At 38.8% G+C, this 21018-nt stretch overlaps 3 protein-coding genes across 3 annotated transcripts; 1 reads left to right on the plus strand and 2 right to left on the minus strand.

Annotated features, from left to right (window-relative positions):
- Nucleotides 1-964: 964 nt before the first annotated feature.
- LOC143620318 (G-type lectin S-receptor-like serine/threonine-protein kinase SD3-1) lies at nucleotides 965-3837 on the plus strand. The gene has a single exon (XM_077092020.1). It carries the CDS (start codon nucleotides 1103-1105, stop codon nucleotides 3509-3511), a length of 2409 nt encoding a protein of 802 aa, XP_076948135.1. The 5' UTR covers nucleotides 965-1102; the 3' UTR covers nucleotides 3512-3837.
- An 84-nt stretch (nucleotides 3838-3921) lies between these two features.
- LOC143620320 (annexin D5-like) lies at nucleotides 3922-5602 on the minus strand. The gene is made up of 6 exons (XM_077092021.1): nucleotides 5467-5602; nucleotides 5244-5389; nucleotides 4800-5018; nucleotides 4483-4698; nucleotides 4296-4385; nucleotides 3922-4212 (listed from the first exon to the last, which is right to left on the minus strand). The coding sequence occupies exons 1-6, from the start codon at nucleotides 5540-5542 to the stop codon at nucleotides 4009-4011; spliced, it is 951 nt and encodes a 316-aa protein (XP_076948136.1). The 5' UTR covers nucleotides 5543-5602; the 3' UTR covers nucleotides 3922-4008.
- Nucleotides 5603-10342: 4740 nt separating this feature from the next.
- On the minus strand, nucleotides 10343-11489 carry LOC143620321 (annexin D5-like). Its single transcript, XM_077092022.1, has 4 exons — nucleotides 11326-11489; nucleotides 11001-11216; nucleotides 10821-10910; nucleotides 10343-10738 (listed from the first exon to the last, which is right to left on the minus strand). The coding sequence occupies exons 2-4, from the start codon at nucleotides 11175-11177 to the stop codon at nucleotides 10529-10531; spliced, it is 477 nt and encodes a 158-aa protein (XP_076948137.1). The 5' UTR covers nucleotides 11178-11216; nucleotides 11326-11489; the 3' UTR covers nucleotides 10343-10528.
- Nucleotides 11490-21018: the final 9529 nt, after the last annotated feature.

Genomic DNA, 21018 nt, shown 5'->3' on the forward strand with positions numbered 1-21018 from the left:
ACGCATCTTGATTGAATTTCGTCTTCCAAGTTCATATTCCAAAGTTTCTTATCTTGTAAGTTCAAATCCTCTTTTATTCTCCTATCTATATCTTCATCTTCTTATATCTATAACCATCTATAATCCATCAATCTCATAACCACATTTAGCGAAATGAAGTATAAGAGAGGAGATCGATTAGAGGTTGCGGATTTGGGTCCCGGGTTTTTGGGATCGTACTATGGCGGTAACATAATTTCCACGTTTGGAGATGAATATTATCAGATTCCATAAAATTAATTGAAAGCTGACTAGAACTTGAAGATAAAAAAGAAGAACATGAAGAGATGAAGATGAATCAAATACTTGAAGAAGTTGATAATTAAAAATGATAGTTTAATTAGGAAAGTGGGGTCTACCTAAAAATAATTAAAAATACCGTCGGATTAGATGAAATAATAAAACACATGGTCGGTCAAGACGGAATACGAAAAATCCTATCGGTCCAGACGATATTTAAACTTTTATAACCACCAAATAAGAAACTTTGGAATATGAACTTGGAAGACGAAATTCAATCCAAATGCGTTTACCAAAACGAAATTAAAAAAGCTCAAATCTCAAGAAAAAATTAATATGTACGGAACAGACGAGAAACATAAAAAAACCGTCTGGAGAGACGGTTTTTTAAAAAGTTAATTAAGTTAAAAAAAGGGTCGGAACAGACGAGATTTTTAAAAATCTCGTATGGTGTGTCAGAAACTTTACACATGTCAGCTTTTGTTTGGTTAACAAATACCGTCGTTTATTTTTCCAAGATATCGCCTCAGTACATATTTTTTGGATTGTTTTGTGAATCTTGAGTTAAATGAGATCTTTTTTTTTTCTCTCTCCCTACTTTAGGGTTATTTAGGGAATTTTTGGGAATTTTCCCTAATAATAATAATAATAAATTTCTCTAGTCTCCACAATACTCAACATGCTTCTTCTACCCCACTTGGCAATGACAGTCACACCACAAACCCTTCAAATTAAGAACCACATCTTCTGCCATCAATCATATTATTATTAACTAACCAACCCAAACAGGCAAACTCAGATTCCTCATTCTTTATGCTTAAACATGTTGGATTCTTTCTTTATTCTCTTCAAAGGTAACACCTTTTCTTGCCCTGCTGTAGCTCTTGTACTCTTCTTAACTCTTGCTCACTCTGTATTTTGCAAACAACACAACATAGATTCAGCTCCATTAGGCTTTGAAATTTCTGGGTTTAGTTCCAATCCCCATAAAGATGATGTTAATACTCATAAAGCTAACAACTTGGTGTCTGAAAATGTGGTTTTTGAATTTGGGTTTCTTGAAAAAGATGGTGGTGAGTTTGTTGTTGTTGTTAGGTATAATTTAGGCTCTAAGTCTGCTAATTTGCCTGTTTGGACTGTTGGTGGTGGAGTTAGGGTTTCAGTTAACTCCACATTTAAGCTTTTAATGGATGGAAGGTTAGTCTTGTTCGAAAACCGAAGCAATTCGATTATTTGGAGCACTGATACATCGAATTTAGGGGTTGAAAAAATTACCCTTTTGAATAATGGGATTTTGGTGTTGATGGGAAGTCGAAACCAGGTGATTTGGCAAAGCTTTGACCGGCCGACCAACACGTTGCTCCCGGGTCAAACCCTTAGTTACCCTCAAAATCTTAGAGCGCCTTCTACGAAATCGGTTACTAGTTACTATACGTTAGTGGTTAATCGGGAAGGGTTGGCTTTAATGTGGGAGAATAATGTCACTTACTGGAAAACACGTTTGGTGTCATCGTCTGCAACGGTTAAGGAAGTTAGGTTTAATGCGGACGGTGTTTTGGAACTTTATGATGATATGAAAAAGATTGTGTGGTCGGTATCAAGTAAAGATTTTGGTGAAAGTTCAGTGAGTTTGAGGCATTTAAGGATGGATCAAGATGGGAATTTAAAGATTTATTCATGGGATGATGATGTGCATATTTGGAGAGTTGGTTGGCAAGCGGTTGAAGACCAATGTAAGGTGTTTGGTTCTTGTGGGTTGTATAGTGTTTGTCGGTATAATTCAACCGGGCCTGTTTGCGATTGTTTGTATTCCGATTCCCTTGATTCGGGGAACGGGTTTCTGTCGCCTGATTTGGGTGGTTCGGGGTGCAAGAAATCGGTTGATTTGGAAAACTGTAAAGCCCATACGAGCATGACGATTATGAAACAAACGGTTTTGTATGGACTTTATCCGCCTAATGATGTTGATATGATGTTAAACGAAGAGGACTGTAAAGATTATTGCGCTAACGACACCTCTTGTTTTGCGTTGACTTCGAAAAACGATGGGTCGGGTTTATGTACCTTAAAAAGAACCGCCTTTATAAGTGGATCTACATCCCCTTCGATTCCTTCCACATCTTTCTTAAAAGTTTGTTTAGTTCCACAAGCGGTTGCTACCAAGGGAGCAAAGCCTAATTCCACCCCGAAAGCCGTATCGTTCCCGTTTAGAGGTAATTTTAGAAAGATTATAAGTGCGCTCGTGTTTATAGTTCTCCTCACGGTATTGATTATTGTAGTGCTGGAAATGTTTATCGTTATGTTCGTTTATCATAAAAGGCGAAAGAGTTCTCTAAAACGAGCTATGAAAGGGGCTAAAACAAATCTTGAAAATAGTGTGTTAATTCGGTTATCTTACAAAGAACTACACGAACTCACATCGGGATTTTCGAACCAACTCGGGTTTTTCGTGTTCAAAGGTTTGCTTTTTGAAGAAACGGTTGTAGCTGTGAAGGTACTCGATGTAAGGGGTTTACCAGAAAGGGAGTTTATAAAGGCGGTCTCGATCTTGGGTGGGACCCACCATCGAAATCTAGTGTCTTTAAAAGGGTTTTGTTATGACCCGAAGCACAAGATTCTAATATACGAGTGTATCCCGAACGGGTCGGTTGATAAATGGTTGTTAGATGATAAAAAGGAAAAAACTTGGCAAAAAAGAGTCGATATTGCAGTTGGCGTTACGCGCGCACTCGCGTATCTACATACCGAGTGTCAGGTATGCATACCTCATGGGAATTTGAAGCTTGAAAATGTACTGATTGATGAAAATTTAGTTCCGAAAGTGACGGATTTCGGTATCAAGAGTTTTTTACAAAGTGAAGGCGTGTGTTCTTCGTCTAAGGAGTCTCCATCCGAGAAAGATATTTACATGCTCGGGAAAATGTTGATTGAAATTGTGGTGTTGAGTAGGGAAACAGTTGGAGACAGTTTGGATCAAGTGATGGAGAAAGTGATGCAAGAACAAAAGTATTTAGATAGTGAAGATTTGAGAGGGGTTGAAAGAGTGGTTAGAATATCATTGTGGTGTATGCAAAATCAACCCTTTTTAAGACCTTCTGTTGGTGAAGTGATGAAGGTTCTAGAAGGTACGCTTTCTGTCGATCGACCTCCGTCTAGCTTTGCATACAGAAATGACGAAGATAGTGAGATAAAAGCTGTAGGTGTCGTCGAGGATGTAAAACTGGGATCGTGAAGGGTAGTTTGGTAATTTCACACGACCTTTGTTGTCTGTCTAACTATAAATGGTAGACTGGTAGTTCACTAGCTTTTCACTGCTGAGGTTCCAAATTTTCACTTCTTTTTTCATAGATGAATATGAAGCTTGGCTGATTTGTATATTTCTTGAAATCCCTTAATCAAGGTTAGTTTCCTATTTCATATGGCCTTTGTAGTCTAACTCTAGATGGTAGTTGACTAGCTTTTGACTGCTGAGGTTCCAAATTTTCATTTTTTTTCATAGATGAATATGAAGCTTGTATCTTTCTTACAATCTCTCAATTAAGGGTAGTTTTGTAATTTCACACTGTTTAAAGAACATAACTTTGAAACACAATGCCAAAGACTCATTTCAGAGAAACAAGAACAGTATAGTGTACAAGTATACAAACAAACACACATGACAACCTTAATCACTGCCTTATACAAACAACCACAACAACAATATTTGGAAGTGTTCAACCAATCATCAACTTAATGATTTGGGCCGAGAAGAGAGAGAAGAAAGGTCCGGTAATGGCCGGATGTTTCAGAGTGAACCGCATCATTCAAACTCTTTTTATACTTTTTATGGTACTCGGCCTTTATATACTGCATATCAATCTCAGTTCTTGTCACAATCACCCTTATAAGTGTTGTGTCATTGGTCCCTAAGCCTGCCATTGACTTATGTAACACCTACAAGCGTTTTCTAACAACATATGAATACAAAACTCATCATATGGTAATGTTAAACTGAATTAAGTGAATATATATTTCACCTTTGCAAAATACTTAGCAGGATTCTCAGCACATTGTAAGATTGTCAGAAGTGCGGTTTTAAATAACCCTGACGTTTCCTTCTTTACAGCCTGCAAAATGTTCAAAAATGCGTGTAAGTCATTGGTTTGCAAAATCTTGGAAACAAAATGAAGGAAAACACAAAAGCTTTCATGTTTTAGTGACAACCTTTTTGAGTGATCCACCATACATGTCATGGTAACACGTGTTTACAGCGACCAAATGCGCTCTACTTCTTTCACTAAAGATTTGCACAAAAACCTTCTCATCGGTTCCAAATTTCTTTTCACCAGCTTTGTACAACTCTTTTGCATCTTTTGTAGCCAATTCCCTATCGACTTCCATGCCTTCATAACGCGGTTTGCTTACACAAGCAATCAAAATCTGCACAAAAAACAAATCTTGATCGTACAATGTCTTCCTACCATCCAAAAGATTTAGAACTCGACACAATATGCAAAACTGAAACTTGTTAAAGATTTGACCTTTTCGTGATCCCCAGAAGTTTGATACTTGATGTCATGTTCAGGATGAGTTCCAAAAGTCGAGTGGTAAATCTGCGTGAGCGTTTGTAACTGGGACGACGTTCGAGAGCATATGATTTCAGTCACCGCTTCAAGATTGATGAAATCTGAAGTCAATCCCTGTTTCAATATTATAGCATCCCTTCCTGCTGGATCATGCATCCAAAGCAGAACTGCAGTCTGTGACATGATTTTGACTAGTCAAACACAACACTTTCCAAATCCAAAATTTACTTTCATGGTTACATGTTTTGAAATCAAATCTTTTTCACAGAATAAGTTTCTTTATAATATACTATTATAGCATAAACCCATCTCTGTAATTGCAACTATTCTCATCAATTTTGAAATTCCAAACTACTATCTTTGACTTAAAAAAGTCAAAATTGGACTCTGTAACTGTACCTCTAACTTGCCACTAAGTTCAGAAGACAAACGTTTAAGGATGTCTGCGGAATACATTGTCTGGTATTCATGTCGGATATACCCGCGTTGCGTTGCATCTCGATGGGCAAGAATATTAATCACAGTCGCAGTATCACACCCGATTCCTGATTGAATTAAAAAAAACAGGGGAATTGATCATATCAAAGCAAGATCGGATCAATTGGAAGATAAAAGTGTATACCTTTAAAAGCTTTGTATAATTGAATAGCGTCGTCTTGGGGAGAAATGGGTACCGGAGGAACAGTCAAAGTCGCCATGATCGATCTACAGACAGAGACAGAAACAGAGCAGTTAAATTACATAGAATATAATTGAAAGAATTAAGTCGTCATAATCGATTGATTGATTGATTAAAAAGAGTCAAAATGAAATACGGTTGCCTGTCAAATACGCGATGCTGACAACGTGTTATTTGTTAGTTAATTTGAGTCATCGAAAAAAGACTAATTAAAAAATATATTTGAAACTAGTTTTTATCCACCGTATTACGGGGGTTATTTTATATTATTTGTTTTTAATATTTATTTAATTTTGAATTTTTTTTATTGTATGAAAGTTAATAATATACTTATGATTTGATAATAAATTGTTTCATAAATAAATGAGATGTTATAACCTGGTTTAAAAGCTATACGAGTTTGATGAGACCCAAGACCTATTTATTTTTTTACTATAAAATCGTTTTTTAATTATAAATTATATATATATATATATATATATATATCTTATTTTAAATAAATCATATATTAATTATTAGTATATTCCTACTTTATAGGATTTTTATATCAAATATTTGGTGAAATTAGTGTTTTAATTTATGAGATGTTATAACCCGTTTAAGAAAATATATGGGCTTGATAAGACCAATACCCGTGAATTCGGGTCAAATGCATGAAAAGCCTCCATTTAAAAATCAAGAAAATCTGGTGACTCCAAAAAAGGAGGAGCGACCCCATCGCGACACCTAGGATTTTTATGTTTTTGTTTATATATATTATAGATAAATAAATCCATAAATTACGCGAGTCATGATCTCATCAAATCCGGATAACATCTAATTTATTTGTGAAATAACCATTTAATCATCAAACAATTATTTTCGCACGTCATGAGTCTCATCAAACTCGAATAGCCCTTAAACGGGTTATAATATCTCAATTATTTTTGGAAATTATTTATCATTAAACCATAATTCAATTTCTCTCATCTGCATATTCCCTGTCGCCGGTCTATCCTTTCAATCACCGGTTAACTTTCAATAGTTACCCACCATCGTCAACCTCACTTATAATGCCTCAACCACCATCGTCACCTACATCGACCGTCCCTTTTTTCTTCATGGTTATTTGTCCCCTTCAATCCTCTCTTCTTGTTTATTCCCTTTTCCTTTTCTTCACGATTCCTTTCCTAGGAAATTCGGCGGGGAGCACTTGGCAAGGAGACCCTTTTTTCATAAGATAAATATTTGTGTTTATGTTCGTTTAAATAACTAATATGTTCGTGTTTGTTTATGTTCGTTCGTTAAAAATCTAAAAACCTTACGCATCACAATTGAAAGAGTCCAAACGTTATAAAATATAATGAACGTAACAAACTAATATATACTAGGGTATAGCCCGTGTTACACACGGGTGAAAAAACATATCAACAAATATAATAAATTTAAACAACAAATTCAAGCAACACAAAACTTTTTTAAACTTTCAGACCAAAAAGTTAACCATTTACATTGTCTAGATATTAAAAGTTACAATAAGTTAATGTATATCGAACAACCAAAAAACATCAACAAAAGACATAAACATGTTCTTTCATATTAAACCACCATCAACTTCTTCAAACATTCTACCAAAAGAAACTCATAATTTGCTTCACACCTGAAAATAACCAATAGCATCCGAATTAAATATACAATTAACAGAATAACATGTTTAATAATGAGTAACATTTTAACATTAATAAAGTTGTTAAATACAAGTAACAAATCTAAAAGTTAGAAAATAAACTAATTAGAAACTCTAAACTATTTGATCATGTACTACTTGTGTTAACCTTAACAAAATAATCAAAAGTCAGTTATATAAAAGAATTTTTTATATAAGATAGACTATAGACTATATTAATTAGCTTGAACATGTATTACTAAATTAACTTTTAAATTACTTTGTTGAATGTTTAATACAGGCCAGTGAATGTTTAACATGTATTATAAAAACTAAATTTACAAAGACTAAGGTTTGGTTGTAAAATAAAATAAATAAAAACAAATTAACTTTTAAAATTAGTTTGTTGAATGTTTAACATAGGTTAGTGAATTGGAGAAACGTTTACCACACGAACAAAAATTACAGAAAAATGCAAATACTAAATGAAAATTTTTACGTGATATCAAAATATCATTTTGTAAAATCTTATGTTTTGTAATGAAATTTGATTATGATTATTTAATTTTGGCATAATTGTAAATTTGAAATGATATCATTTAGCATATAGTATGTAACTGAATATTTGACTAAACAATAAGTTTGAATATAATTAAAACGGTTTATTGTAAATCTTTTTTTTTTCTAAAATAAATGATTGATTATATTCAAAATGTATATTTAGAATGTATTCTAATATAATAAATTTTATATTTCAATATTTAAGGTTAATCAAAATCGTTTAATATTTAATAATAATACGTTGCTTAATTTAGGAATGAAATAATAATAATAATAATAATAATAATAAATTCTTTCAATAATTATCGTTATTATAGTCAAACCTTTAAATATATTTGAATTTCAAATTTTTGTAAAAATGTCAATTGTTATTATTATTGAATTATAAAATTTTTGAATAAAAACGGATTAAATTAATGTAGATTAATATTTTTAGAAACTTACAAAAATAGATTATATTTGGAAAATAAATATTATACTTTGTTGTTTAATTTTAAAAATCACTATTATGATTTAATAAATTTATTAAATTTATAATTCAAATTATTAATAAAAATTTAGAAACTTTATGATTATATACGGTTATATAATTTTATTTAATATTATATAAAAACATAAATTAGTTATTTAATTATAGTTAATTTAGTCAAACCTTTAAATATAGTAAGTAATAATTTGAACTTGAATTTCAAATTATAGTTAAAAGGTCAACTAATAAAATTCAAATTTAAGTAAAAATGTCAAGTATTATTATTATAAAATTATAAAATTCTGAAATAATAACGGATTAAATTAATGTAGATTAATATTTTTAGAAACTTTTAGAATAAATTATATTTGAAAAATCAATATTATACTTTTTGTTTAATTTTAAAAATCAGTATTATGATTTAGTAAATTTACTAAATTTATAATTCAAATTATTAATAAATATTTAGAAACTTTATGATTATATACGGTTATATAATTTTATTTAATATTATATAAAAACATTAATTATTTCCTTATTATAGTTAATTAACTCAAACCTTTAAATATAGTAAATAATAATTTGAATTTGAATTTCGAATTATAGTCAAAAGATCAACTAATAATGGAATCAGTTATGTACATTAATATTTTTATTAAATTCTAGAATAAATTATATTTGGAAGAAATAAATTATATTTGGAAATCTAATCTTTTTAATCAAATCGTTTAACTTACCAACTTAAACGTTTGACCAACAATTAAATAAAAAAATCAACTTTAATTTAAATTTGGAAATTTAAACTTTTTAAATCAAATCGTTTGGAAATTTAAACTTTTTAAATTAAATCGTTTAACTTACCAACTTAAACGTTTGACCAGCAATTAAATAAAAAAATCAACTTTAATTTAAATTTGGAAATTTAAATTTTTTAAATCAAATCGTTTGAAAATTTAAAATTTTTAAATCAAATCGTTTAACTTACCAACTTAAACGTTTGACCAGCAATTAAATAAAAAAAATCAACTTTAATTTAAATTTGTAAATTTAAACTTTTTAAATCAAATCGTTTTAAAAAAAATAGTAGGTGAATGATGGTAAGTTTAGACGTTTGGGAATATTGACTTATCATTTACAAATTTCAAATTTAACTTAAATTTGGAATTTAAAATTCGAAATTGTAATCGTTTTAGAAATAACAATTAAAATAAATATAAAACCATATCGGAAAACCTTACCGGAAAAAGATATTACCTTGCCGGACAACTCAATATTCACCTACAACAAAGCCAAACCAAACACCATCAACAATGAACAACAGTGGATGGACTCTTAATCTTGGATTTATCATTAATTATAAAAGCAAAATTGTAACCATACATTTGGTTTATTCTTCACTGCCAGAAAACAACGCCGAAAAACACCGCCGGACCACCACTGGCACCCAGGGTTTCCAAATAGAACTCGGCACAGTAGGTTAGCCGGAAAACACAACCAGACAACCACCGCAACCTAGGATTTCTAAGTAGAACCCGAAAACTGTAGGGCGATTGCGTACACTCGCCGGAAAACACCACTGGATCACCACCGCCACTTACGGTTACCAAATAGAACCCGGCAGCAGTAGGTTAGCCGGAAAACACAACCGGACGACCACCGCCACCTAGGGTTTCCATAAAGACCCCGGTAGCAACATGTGGGATACCAAAGATGGAGTCGGCAGTGGAATGAATAAGAGAGGACATGGTAAATAGTAAATGGTGTATGTGGTTTATTTTGAGAGAGAGAGAAAGAAATTAAAATGATTAAAATGATGGTGTAAAATTCTAAGGTTTAAATAGTGTGTGAGATGACACATGGCACAATATTGGAGAGTCTTAGAATGGAAATGAGATGACATGGAGGCCTAGGTGGACACCCTAGTCGAAGGACATGTGGCAAAATTGTTTTGCTTTAATAGATTAGTAAGATGTATTAAATCAAAACAAAAATTACGTTAATAAATAAACAAATCTTTATAATCATGACAATGTCTATAAAAACTTTAATATGCTAGATCTAACAATTATACCGTTTCTCTTGCATGCACGCATCTCCTATTAGTTTTACTTGCCATTTAATCGGGTTTATGCGATTATAGTCGATTAATAAACTCATTTCAATATCAAATATTCAATTTTAAAGCCCAAACACCTTTTTAAAATATCACATATAACATAATAATCAAACAAGAACAATTTAGTGTGCAAATTCAGAGAAACACACATCTCAACCTCAAGCAGCACATTACACAAACAAACATAATAATAATTCAAAAAAAGTGCAACCGGTCACCAACTTAGATTTGGGCCGAGAAGCGAGAGAAGAAAGGTTTGGTAAGGCCCAGACGTGTCAGAGTGAACCGCATCCTTCAAACTCTTGTGGTACTTTTTATGATACTCAGCCTTTATATATTGCATATCAATCTCGGCTCTTGTCACAATAATCCTTATAAGTCTTGTGTCAAAGGTCCCTATGCCCTTCATTGCCTTATATAACATCTACATACATTTTCAAACTCTATATAAGTACGAGACTATCACATTGTATGGTTAGGCAAAACTAACTGAATAAAGATTCCACCTTTGCAAAATACTTTGCGGGATTTTCAGCACATTGTAAGATAGTCAAAAGTGCGGTTTCAAATGACCCTGAAGTTTCCTTCTTTATAGCCTGCAAAATGGTCAAAAACGCGTGTAAGTCCTTCACTAGCAAAATTTTGGAAGCAACAAATAAAAATGTTTTCATGTTTCTTGTGATAACCTTTTTGAGTGATCCACCATACATGTCATGGTAACATGTGTTTATAGCAACCAAATGTGCTCGACTTCTTTCACTAAAGAGTTGCACGAAAACCTTCTCATCGGTTCCTAATCTCTTTTCTCCGGCCTTGTACAATGCTTTTGCATCTTTCGCAGCCATTTCCCTATCGACTTCCATACCTTCATATCGTTGCTTACTTATAAAGGCGAGCAAAATCTACACAATAACCCGAAGTTTAGTCAAATTATGTTCCTACCGTCTAAAAGATCAAGAACACGACATTATAATAATATATGCAAAAATGGAAGACGGATAAAGATTCGACCTTTTGGTGATCCCCGAAAATTTGCAGTCTGATGTCGTTTTCAAGATGAGTTCCAAAAGTCGAGTGGTATATTTGTGTGACGGCTTGTAATTGGGAAGACGTTCGAGAGCATATGATTTCGGTTACGCTTTCAACATCGAGGAAGTTTTTAGTCAACCCATTTTTCAATATAGTGGGTTGATGATTCTCTTTAGAACATCGAAGCTGATGATTTTACATTTATACTTTTCTAAACACTGGTAACGGCATTCACATTACGTGAAGTCGTTGCGTGGGAAGGCGGTCCTACCCGCACGAACCCAATAACGTGACAAACCTTCACGCAAGTCAGTTGAAGGGGAAGAGTTCAATTATCCCATTAAATGAAAGTGCCGGTCTATCCGCATGAATCATGAAAGGAAACTGAACAATAACCTATTGACAACCGCGCGTCGAACGGTTCAAAACAAAATTCTTAAAAGGATGAGGAAAACCTACACGCAGGTCAGATAAGGGTAAAGTTTTGCCATCCTACTAAGTGCAAGTGACGGTTCTACCCGCACAATCACGAAAGAGGAAGCAAAACTTCGCACCTATTATCAACCACGTTCAAAGGTTAACTTATCCTCAAAAGATGAGGAAAACCTACACGCAGGTCAGATAAGGGTAAAGTTTTGCCATCCTACTAAGTGCAAGTGACGGTTCTACCCGCACAATCACGAAAGAGGAAGCAAAACTTCACACCTATTATCAACCACGTTCAAAGGTTAACTTATCCTCAAAGGATGAGGAAAACCTACACGCAGGTCAGATAAGGGTAAAGTTTTGCCATCCTACTAAGTGCAAGTGACGGTTCTACCCGCACAATCACGAAAGAGGAAGCAAAACTTCGCACATATTATCAACCACGTTCAAAGGTTAACTTATCCTCAAAAGATGAGGAAAACCTACACGCAGGTCAGATAAGGGTAAAGTTTTGCCATCCTACTAAGTGCAAGTGACGGTTCTACCCGCACAATCACGAAAGAGGAAGCAAAACTTCACACCTATTATCAACCACGTTCAAAGGTTAACTTATCCTCAAAAGATGAGGAAAACCTACACGCAGGTCAGATGAAGGTTAAAGTTTAGCCATCCTACTAAGTGCAAGTGACGGTTATACCCGCACAATCACGAAAGAGGAAGCAAAACTTTAACCCATTATCAACCACGTTCAACAGGTTAACTTATTCTAAACACTTGGAAAATTGCTAATTTAAACTAAGTATGCAAGTCATAAGTTTATAAAGCAAGGAACCCAAAGAAGGAAATAACAATCTTATACGCAAAAAGATTTATATTTCACAAATGAATTATTACAAGAATGGCCGGGTAACTACCCGCCTACGAAAAGAAAAAATAAATACATCTGTACAAGACTATCCTAACAGTGGGAAGGGATCTTCAGGATCAAGCTTCAGGGCCGCTTCCACTTGGACCCGCTCCATCAGAAGAACGGGGCGGTTCGAGGAAAGCTTTAAGGATAGCTAACCCATCATCAGCAGCAGCTACTTGGTTCACCTTCTCCACCACTGTATGCGGGAAGGCAGCGTATTGATTTACTGCTTGGTCATATATGGCTTCAGTATCAACATTGTACAAAGGGAAGTTGGAAGGCGGGAAGCCTTTCTCAACGAACCCTAGACCAAGCAGGAAGCCAGCCCGTTCCCCATCCTCGTGAGAAGCGTTGAGGGCTGCGCTCATAGCATCGTCGTAGGATGTCTCTGAAAAGACCCGATGCACAACCTACAAAGAGAATGTACAAGTGTAAGACTTCTGTCGCAAAGGAAAGCGTGAAGACAAAGCTAAAATACCTGAGGCAACGCTTCTCGAAGAAGCCATTCCTTGGCAACCAGAGCTTCTTGAAGGGCGGCTTGAACTTGAGTGCAGGCGCGTTCAGCTTCGCTTTTGTTGAGGTTGGCAAGTAGCACTTCCTTTGCAGCAGCCTCTTCAACGCCCTTAAGCTTCCGCTCGGTGTGGTCAAGCACGCCCCTCTGGTCCAGGATCTCTTGGAGCTTCTTGGCATCTTCCATCGCCAAGGCATCATGAGCACGTTGGAGAGCCTCTAATTTGGCCTTGAGCTCCTCGTTCTCCACGCGTAAAGGCTCAGCAACGGCTTCAGCCTTGGTGGCCCTCTCAGTTGCGTTCCTCGCAGTCTCCTTAGCCAGCCGAAGCTGTTCGTTAACAGCTTGGGCAGCCTTGGAGTAGAGGTGTTCAAAAAAACCGGTTACGGAACCGGTTTGGCCGGTTCAACCGGAAACCGGTTTTTTAAAAACCGGTTTTTTTAAAAACCGGTTTGACCGGTTTACGTAACCGGTTTACGTATCGGTTATACGTTTTGGAGCCAAAACCGGTTTTATAACCGGTTATAAAAAAAACCGGTTTTTTTAAATAACCGGTTATTAAAAAACCGGTTAACCGGTTTTTAAAATAACCGGTTTATTACCGTTATAAAAAAAAACCGGTTAACCGGTTTTTTAATAACCGGTTAACCGGTTAAACCGGTTTTCGAACGTTACCAAACGGCTTTATAGCCGTTTTTTTTTTTTTTTTGACCGTTTTTTAGCCGTTTTTTTTTTGTTTTTTTACCATTTTACCCCCACAAACATCTATATATAGTTTAGGTTGGGTATTGGTTAGATCACACTTGATTATACAACTCCAAACGCTCTAAACGTTTATTTCATACGCGATTATACAACTCCAAACGCTCTTCTTTCGTAGTCGTTTATTTCATACTCGAGTATACCACTCTTAATTCGTAGTCGATTATCATGGCCTCCCAAAGTGCTGCTTCATCGGTCAACATGGGTGCCTCGAACACGGGAGAAACCGTCGTTCTGGTCATCCCCACGAAACGAAACCAAGATATTTGGCAACATTTCGACCTATGCGAAATGTCTAACGGAACCCAAAAAGCTAGATGCAAACATTGTTTGAAGTTTTATAACAAAGAAGCAAACTCCAGTTTAAGAGCTCATGTAGAAAAGCCCTCTTGCAAGGTCTTGAAGGACGAATCCGGAAGTAGTTCGCAGCCGGAGATGACGAATCAAGGAACGGTGTTTACGTACGACCTTGAAGCGGTACGTCAACAGTTTGGCAACTTTGTGATTCAACAATCACTTCCTTTCAACCACTTCGACAACCCTCAATTCACGGAGATGATGCAAAAGTATGTTCAACCACGCTACCAACACGTAAGTCGTTCGACCCTTAGAAGAGATTGTCTTAAAGCATGGAAAAACGCTAAGTCCGAACTAATTTCATACTTTTCAAACTTACAAACTGGTGTGAACTTAACAACGGATGTGTGGTCGGTACCTAATGGTTCGCCCGACTCATACATTTGTGTGACGGCTCATTGGGTTGACCCCCGGTCGTGGCAAATGATGAAACGAACCGTTGCGTTTCAATTGTTTGATTACCCGCACACGGGTAGAAATATTTTTAAACTCTTGGATAAAGTCATTCGACAATACAAGATTGAAGATAAAATCTTTTCAATATCGTTTGATAACGCGTCCAACAATACGGCCGCGGTTGGCCATTTAAAATTAAAGTATAAACCTATCTGTGATGGAGCGTTTTTTCATAGCCGATGCATTGCACATATTATCAACTTGGCCGTGCAAGATGGGTTAAACGTGATCGAAACGCAAAGAAACAATTTTAAAAGAATGTTACGAGATGTTTTTAGCAACAATTCAACATTTTCAAGATACAAAAAATTTTGTGAAGAAGCTAACTGTCAATGGTTGGGGCCTAATTGGGATTGTCCAACAAGATGGAACTCGACTTGTGAAATGTTTGAGAAAGCCATCCAACAAAAACAATCGTTAATTGCGTTTCATCAAATTTTGTCAAATAGGGGTAAATGTGCACCGTACGATCCTAGAAACTGGTTATTGATTGAGATCGTTACGGAGGTTCTTCAAATTTTTAAATCTTGCACAACTAGTTTATCCGGGGTTTACTATCCAACAAGCCCCATTGCTTTACCAAAAATTGCTGTCATGTGCACAAAGTTGACTGAAATTCATTGTAGGGGTGCACCTTATTTTGATATGGGTGCAAAAATGAAAGAAAAATTTAGAAAATATTTTCAACAACTACCCGCTGTTTTGACCTGTGCGGCTGCGTTAAACCCTTGCATCAATGTTGGTGGTGTTGAAGCTTTAATAGAAAAAATTTGTGATGAGCTAGAGTTAAACGACGATCAAAACCCCCATTATAACCAAACTTTAAAGAATGCTTTCAACACCACCTTGGCAAACATGTATGATGTTTACCTTACAAAACACGGGTCGTCTTCCCAAATTCATGACTCGTTAAGAGCTGTTGCCCAATCCCAATCCCAAACCGACCTTGAAATGGGGATGTACTACATGATTTGGGAAGACGCCGGTAAACGTCAAAGGGTAAACACCCCAAGCAGTGAACTTGGAAGGTATGGTGGTACCAACTTTGTGAAACACATGACTCCGGATGAATTTAGAAGTCTTGATTTGCTGGCTTGGTGGAGAGGTAAGGAGGATGAGTTTCCGATCCTCGCCGCCATGGCCAAAGATTTACTAACGGTCCAAGCTTCCACGGTAGCTTCGGAGTCTGCTTTTTCTGTTTCTGGCAGGGTTATATCGATTAGGAGGACTCGACTCACTCCACCAGCTGTAGAGATGTCGATTTGCTACAAGGATTACTTGGACTCTTTAGATAGGGCACAACATCAACGCTCACTCGAGGGGGAAATGGAGTATGAGGCGGCCTTGTATGAAGACGAGGTCAATCAAGGACACACTCAACCAATGACCGATGAAGAAGCCGCGTACGACGATTACCTAAGGAATAGCTCGGGATCGGGTAGCGAAGAAAATGAGTAACAAACATCAACTTGTTAATGTAATCGTGTCTAAGCATTCTTTAATGTTTGTATTTTTGAGTTACGAATATGCGATAACGATTTAATGTTTGTATTTTTAATGTAAAAGCTATAAATGAAAGTTATGTGTTTTTAATCTTCCAAGCAAAGAATGCTAACAACGAAACCCTAAACCCTAAACCCTAAAGCAAAAAAAAAAAAAAAAAAAAAAAAAAAAAAAAAAAAAACCGGTTAACCGGTTAGACCGGTTATTAAAAACCGGTTATAAAAAAACCGGTTTAATAACCGGTTCTAACCGGTTTCTAAACCGGTCCAAACCGGTTTGGCCGGTTTGAGTTTTCATTGATAAAAACCGGTTAATAACCGGTCCGGTTATTAACCGGACCGGTTTTTTTCTGGATAAAAAAAACCGGTCCGGTTAATAACCGAACCGGTTTTTTCAAAAAAACCGATTTGTGCACCTCTACCTTGGAGCGGGCCTCGAGTCGCGCTTGAACTTCAACCTCGAGGGCCTTGAAGGCCTTCTCCTTCTCCGCAGCAGCTGCGGCCAACCGTTGGTTCTCCTCCCGAAGAGCCCGCGCCTGAGATACGTTCTTGGCGCGAGCTGCTTTCACCTTGTCGTTTTCACGACAAAGCAGCTCGACGCGCGGCTGCATCCGGGCCTGGAGAACCCGAAGCTCATTGGTTAGCCTACCCTCCTGGTAGCTAGCCATGGCTTCCCCCAACGCACCATGAGGAGCAGCGTGGCGAGCCCAGTCCACGCACTCCACAGGGGTACGAAGGGTTGTTCCTCGGCGTATGTTCCATCGCGGAACATACACTTCATTGGAATCCGACACTGCAAAAAACAAAAAACCAGTTAGGAAAAAGATGATAAAAAATAAAAGTGAAAAAGGGCCAAAGGAACCCTACGCACCTGTAGGGTCTATAACAGGCCGATAGCCGCCGAACCCATCACCTGAACCCAAAGGAAACCCATCCAAAAGGTCAGGCAGATGGGAAGGTGGCAAGGATTGGCGAGTACTCCCATGCGTACCTGATGAGCCGGCCGTCGGTGCCGGTGGCGGGGGCATGGTGGCAGCCGCCGCAGAATCCGCAGCAATCGTAACCGCCGGCTCGGTGAAGGATGCCGTAAAAATCGCACTCACGGCCGGCGGTGGCGTAAACTCGGCTGGAACAGTCGGCTCAGAGTGAGCAACTGAACCAGCGAGAGCAGGCGCAGGCGCCTGGGTCGACGCCTCAGGTAGGCTGACCAAGCCTACCGTCATCGGCGGAGAGGTACTACTCGGCACTCCACCCTGGAATGCGTCAACATCCACGCCTGCACAAGAAGATAAGTGTTAACAATAAATTTATGAAGTATGATAAATCTACAAAAACAATGATGTTTGTACTTACGGGTTTTCTTGAGCCTGAACGTACGGACGGGCGGGGATGAACCCGATGGAGCCGGTCTCTTGATGCCGGTCACCGTCGTCGTCGTTGGTTCTCCGGAGGTAACAGTCGTAGCCTCCGGAGCAGTGGTCTTCTCACCACCGGGGTGCCCCGCCACCTCTTCACTATCTGACTCGGTATCAGATAGAAGCACCGGATCAGCTGTGGAGGCCACATTTTTCTTCCCTTTCCCGCCGGCAGCCTTCTTCTTCCGCACCAGCGGAGGACCATCTGCGGATTCCTCAGAAGAAGACAGGATGTAAGGAATTCCAGCAGCGGGTACAGCATTGAGGGGTTGAGGATAGAATATCGCCTTACCTGGCCGCCGGTGGCTCAGGATCTCGTGGCCCAGCGGATAGACCTCCACAAACCGATCCGCCGTTTGCTCCAGGATGGGCAACTCATTCTCGTCTAAAGCACGAGTGCCCACCCGCACGGGACCGTCAGCTTCCCGCGGGTACAGGAGCGACTCCAAATCATTCCCCTCTAAAGAAAAGAAACAGTTAGAAGACAAACTAATATAAGCAAGAAAGACAAGACATACCATAAGGAATAGAGTTCAAACCGTATTCGAGAAGGATGGGAAACCGAGACGCCTCCTTCCATACCCGGCTCATCCCCAGCATCACCATCCCGGACTCCGCAAACCGGTAAACCGGAGATTGGACCCGGGATATCTTCGCGAACCATTCCGCCTCCTGGTAGCTGGAAGCGTGAAGGCTCGGAAGCGCTTGCCCCTTCTTAAACTTCATGGCAATGGGAATGGCGCGGGCAGAGATGTAGAAGAACTCCCGCTTCCACGATCGGAGACTGCGCTCGGTCACGCAGATCTTCAAACCCTTAATACGGGTTGTCAGGGTGTACCACCCCTGGATGCACCTCCAAGTATAGAAGGTCATCAGGCGGTCCACATAGGGCTCAATACCCAGAATCCGGCACACCCACTCGAAGTGCCGGATCTTGGCAATCGCCATCGGATGCAACTCGGTTAGGTGCACACCGTGCCTCTCCAGGACACGGTACACAAACTTTGTCAATGGGAACCTAAGGTTCCCATAAACAAAGAATGCAGCATATACCCCGATCTTGCCACTGGGGGCATCGTACACAGTCTGGTGGGGTTCAGGAAACTCAGGCTCAAGAGACTCAAGCATGAATTTCCTGACGACATACTGGTACTGATCGACAGGTAGAGCACACTGGCACTCGCCAGCAGTACTCCTATCGTCGGCTACAGCTTCAGCATCATGGGAAGACATATTGCAGAGGAAGAAGAAAACGATTTCGGGAAAATGCTTGCCTGAAAAGGGGAGTATTTGCCGGAAATCGCTAAGAAGAAGAAGAGAAGGGTGAAAGTGTGGATTACAAAGAACCCTCTCCCCCTTTATATAGTAATCGCAATTAATGCGATGAATTTAATGCGGAGGAGAGAGAAATCTAAGGTGCAATGAAACTATGACACGTGGCAAAACGCAGGCTGGCAACAGCTGTTGACAGGACGTGTGCCAGTAATTTTGCGGCCACGCGCCCGAAAAACCGCGCCCACGCGCCGTAAAAAGCGTCTGGAATGACCATATAATGTCACGTCACCATAACTTCCTGCACGTCCTGACACAGTCAGAAGAAACCGTCGCACGACGTTTCAGAGGTTTGGACTGTTCCTATCTTTCCACCAACCTTTCGAATTTCAAAATTCAAAATTTAAAAATATTAAAAAGCAAGCGGGAAAATACCCCTTACCTTGGCAAACAAGTAACCGTAAGACGGATGCGGGTACAGTGTAAAGGCAAAACCCTTCACGCACCTAGCACCCGCAGGGAATTGAAGCCAAGTAAAACCTTGGCAAACAAGTAACCGTAAGACGGATGCGGGTACAGTGTAAAGGCAAAACCCTTCACGCACCTAGCACCCGCAGGGAATTGAAGCCAAGTAAAACTTTGGCGAACAAGTAACCGTAAGACGGAAGCGGGTACAGTGTAAAGGCAAAAACCCTTCACATACCTAGCACCCGCAGGGAATTGAAGCCAAATATTCCTCGGCAACCAAGTAACTATAAGACGGCTGCGGGTACAGTATAAAAGCAATACCCTTCACATACCTAGCACCCGCAGGGAATTGACGCCAGGAATACCTTGGAAGTAAAGTAACCGTAAGACGAGCGCTGGTACAGTGTTAAGGCAAAACCCTTCACATACCTAGCGCTCCGCTGGAAATTGAAACCAAGAAGGATCTACTGGGCAATGCTTGCGGAAACGGAAATAACATCCCCGCATAGCGGGAACATCGAGAACTACGTTGTTGGAAGCTCCAGGATGGAATTGGTGGTTTTAACATAATTGATCATTATGTTCAAAACTACCAAAACCTCATGGAAAGACCACACAAGTGGGACTCAACGCTCCTGACTTGCGAGGAGGTTACAGCCTACCCGCATCATACCCAAAGACCAAGCAGGAAACTCGGGCATTTCTGCAAGTGACAAGGACTTCCGCGGGAAGAATCCCCATGGAAAACCTTAAAAGACCCTTTTCAAAACCCTTTGCTTAAAGTCTAAAAGTTCACCTCACTTTATTAAACACGCATGAGAAGAACATTGGACTGGGGGGGACTTGAAGAGGTAGGTCCCAGCAGAGCCCAGTTGGACCCGCAAGACTCACCTCAAACAGGGACGTCTGCGCAGAAACCAACTGGATCCGCAGGACCAACCATGCTCAGAGACGTGACGTCCTTACGCGCAGTACGCAAGCTGGTCCCGCAGGAAATGCCTCCCAATGGTGAAGGACTCCGCCTGTCCCCGCAGCCTCGGATACAAGCCATTAGGGAAGGCCACCCGCGCAGCAAGGCTACACGCACAAGGCACTTAGCTCTCAATCGTTCAGTGTCACCTGAAGGAATGAGCGAAGCCGGGAACAATCCCGCACAAGGGCGGGAGGGGGAATACTCCCGCCCAAAAAAGCCAGTCCGTACGATACGGGAAGATCTTCTGTACTGTACCTGACGAGGTATGGGAAAAAGATCTGACTAAAGATACGACAGCTTATAGACAACAGTATGGCGAGCAGCATGCTCCTACACTGTATGTCACTGTTAGCCACTGCCTACTCACCAACTCTTGTCATACCACGTGCGTAGCTGGCAGTTGGTGGAAAAGGAATAGTATACAGCAGGCATGGTCGCTATCAGCCGCTACCTACCCACCAACTACCAGCAGGGCACGTGCGTAGGCTACTGTTGGTGGAACAGGAACACTGTTGCAGCCGGCCATACCTCCTTGGAAACCTACCTTCGGCTATAAATACCACAAATGGTATGACCATCTCATCTTATCATATCTTATCACATTATCATCATATTATACATGATAT

This window comes from Bidens hawaiensis, unplaced genomic scaffold (assembly GCF_021521415.1).
Source record: "Bidens hawaiensis isolate Kalapana, Puna unplaced genomic scaffold, B.hawaiensis_p1.1 tig00002553_1, whole genome shotgun sequence".
Lineage (NCBI taxonomy): Eukaryota > Viridiplantae > Streptophyta > Magnoliopsida > Asterales > Asteraceae > Bidens > Bidens hawaiensis.